At 49.9% G+C, this 2,820-nt stretch overlaps 1 protein-coding gene across 2 annotated transcripts; it reads left to right on the forward strand.

The window, feature by feature from the left end:
- Positions 1 to 318: 318 nt before the first annotated feature.
- LOC100837442 (alpha carbonic anhydrase 1, chloroplastic) lies at positions 319 to 2,439 on the forward strand. 2 transcript variants are annotated; one of them, XM_010241578.3, is made up of 7 exons: positions 319 to 478; positions 594 to 717; positions 809 to 899; positions 1,000 to 1,208; positions 1,396 to 1,605; positions 1,711 to 1,893; positions 1,979 to 2,439. In XM_010241578.3, exons 2-7 carry the CDS (start codon positions 697 to 699, stop codon positions 2,132 to 2,134), a joined length of 870 nt encoding a protein of 289 aa, XP_010239880.1. In that variant the 5' UTR covers positions 319 to 478; positions 594 to 696; the 3' UTR covers positions 2,135 to 2,439. The 2 variants fall into 2 exon arrangements, with proteins under 2 accessions (XP_010239880.1, XP_003579701.1); XM_003579653.4 differs by having other exon boundaries at positions 594 to 683.
- The last annotated feature ends 381 nt before the right edge of the window (positions 2,440 to 2,820 follow it).

Raw genomic sequence — 2,820 nt, forward strand, 5'->3', positions numbered from 1 at the left:
TATCGATCCCACTGGGCCGCGAAGGGGCCTGAACCGCCCCGTGCGTACCTACATCTATAATAACCAACGATCTTAATTTGAAGCATGCACGCACGAAGGCTGATCGATGATGCACATGCACGTATTACGTGCTTCTATTTCCACGGGAAGCACTACTCCCATGCCGCCACGGTAACTCTGCGTGCATGCGAGCTTTTTTCTCACACACGAACCATGACCAAAAGGAAAGAGCGGTTGCAGAATCGTGGGCCATGCACACATTGTCAAGTGGCGGTCGAGCTGTTTTGTGTATATATACGTGGCCGCCTGTGTAAAGACCAAACTCATCAAGCTCGCACCTTCACCGGCCGCGCGCGTTCTTGCTCGTCTCGGGAGAAAGATTCGTGCTAGGTCGACTCCGGCCCCTCTTCGAAAGGGTTGGGGTTCTTTTCATCGTTGTGTGGCCATCAGCATCCCTAGCTAGCTCATCCAGATCGAGGTAAGATCACTGTGAGTCTAGCTCCATGATTGCCTCCTTTACGTACGTGCGTGTGTGTGACCGATCTTGTGATGGATACAGGGAATCACCCCATCTTCCGCCTGTCTTTTTGCAGGAACTTGCATCTCCCCTGGATTGGACTTTGTTCTAGCAGGGACCAAAGCATCGACCGAAGTCGATCTGCACTGCGCGTCGCAAAGTAGAGGTAGGCGGAGGTCATGGGCCGGCCAATGGCCACGGCAATGCTCCCAGTCCCAATCTTTCTGTCCATTTACGCCTATATATCTGCGCATTCTACCTGCGGCTGAACTTCGAATCCAATTATTGCAGGAGAAAAAGATGGCCACTCGCGTCGGAAATGCAGTAGTCTTTGCTCTGCTCCTGTGTGCTCGCTTCCTCACCGCCCTTGCATGCGACAACAGTACGTTTTTTTTATAATCTCACTACCTTGCATTCCCGGCTATCTTTCATGTTGTTTGATGTGTGATATGTCCATTAATTCTCTTGTGCAAATGGAGCAGATGGCGCCAAGTTTGGGTACACGGGTTCTCTCGGACCCAGCCACTGGGGAGGATTGAGCCCCAACTTCAGCCGTTGCGCAGATGGAAACAAGCAGTCCCCGATCAACATCAGGACCGACGAGGTGGTTTACAGCCCGTCGTTGGGGCCTCTTCGCAGGGATTACGCCGCTGCCAATGCCACCCTCGTCGACAACATCTTCAACATCGCGGTAATTATATTATGTTTTTGAGTACTCTGTGTTTTTCCTGACTCACCAGATGACGGTTAATTGATCACCTTTTGCGTAGATCGAACGGTTCGTTTCATTCCTGTTTCATCTTATTACTACTGCATGTACAGATTCACAGTATATCCCAGCGATTCTGATGTCTTTTGTGTTCTTGATGTATTTGTAGCTCCGATACGAAGACACTGCCGGGACGGTGCAGATCGAAGGGGTGAAGTACACGCTGAAGCAGATGCACTGGCACTCTCCTTCGGAGCACACCATCAACGGCCAGAGGTTCGCAATGGAGCAACACATGGTTCACTACAGCGACCAAGGCGACATCGCTGTTGTGGCAATCCTGTTCCGACTTGGCAGGCCAGAACCTTTTCTTATGCAGGTAGTAATTGAACCCTTAATCCTTCTTCATGTGCTTAGGCTATTCATTGCCCTTTTTGTGTGTGGCTAATATTTGGTCCTCTGTTCCTGAATGTATGTATGGCAGATACAGGATAAGCTATCTGAGCTGTATGTGGAGGCCTGCAGTGCAGAGAAAGGCGCTCCGATCCCCGCCGGAGTCGTGAGCCTGTGGTCGCTGCGGCGGCGCGCCAACATGTACTACCGGTACGTCGGGTCGCTGACAACGCCGCCGTGCACCGAGAACATCGTCTGGACCATCCTAGGCAGGGTACGTATATATATCCTGATCTCCAATGAAGTCTGAATTTTACGGAGATGTTGTAGACTGAAGACCGACCGTACATTAATTGCAGGTGAGGGAGATGTCGATGGAGCAGGCTGCCGCGCTGATCGCCCCGCTGGAGGAAGGTTACCGGCGCAACAACAGGCCGACGCAGCAGCTCAACGGCCGCACCGTGCAGCTCTACAACAGGTTCTGGAAGAACAAGAACAAGAACAGGTCGCCGTGAGCCTGCCTGCTGACCCGGCCGCGTCGATCTTCGGAGATGATGAATCAGCGCGTCTTTGGGTTTTCGGTTCATCACAAGTTATGCTAGTGTTTCTGCAAGTTGGGTTAGCTTCTAGGTTTGGAGTGTCACTTGTTGATGTAAGGCCTAGTCTGAAGTTGGAAATTAGCTAAATGTAAGGCCTTTGGTGATGTGATCTTCCTTTTGTGTAGGACAATATAGGAGTTCCTTAGTTAGTTATGCTAATCAACAAATCAACAAGTTGTGCACTTTACGAGCTAGTTATCTTACCGAACGTTATCTTACTACTCGTACTCCTAGTTTTTTTTTGAAACAATTACTATTTATCTTACCGGACCTTATCTTACTAGTTATATGTACCGAACCTTATCTTACTAGTTATATGTACCTTCCAGCCTTCCAGCATTGGACATGGCCTAATTAAGAACGACCTCTGCTCTTATCGTCTGTTTCACCGGAATGTAGTCCTGCAAACACGTGAGCATGGAGACGACTGCTGTACTCTTTCCCTTCCATATCGTGTCCTATTTTTGTGCCTCTTGTGGTGCCGAATGCATGGGTTCTACCTTTCGTTGTTGTGCATCAAACCGTCAAATCGAGCCTCCAACCACCAACAGGCGCCGCAAGGATGACATGAACTCGACCTTGTTGGTGATTCCGCTCATTGT

Source organism: Brachypodium distachyon, chromosome 5 (genome assembly GCF_000005505.3).
Source record: "Brachypodium distachyon strain Bd21 chromosome 5, Brachypodium_distachyon_v3.0, whole genome shotgun sequence".
In the NCBI taxonomy this organism is placed as follows: domain Eukaryota; kingdom Viridiplantae; phylum Streptophyta; class Magnoliopsida; order Poales; family Poaceae; genus Brachypodium; species Brachypodium distachyon.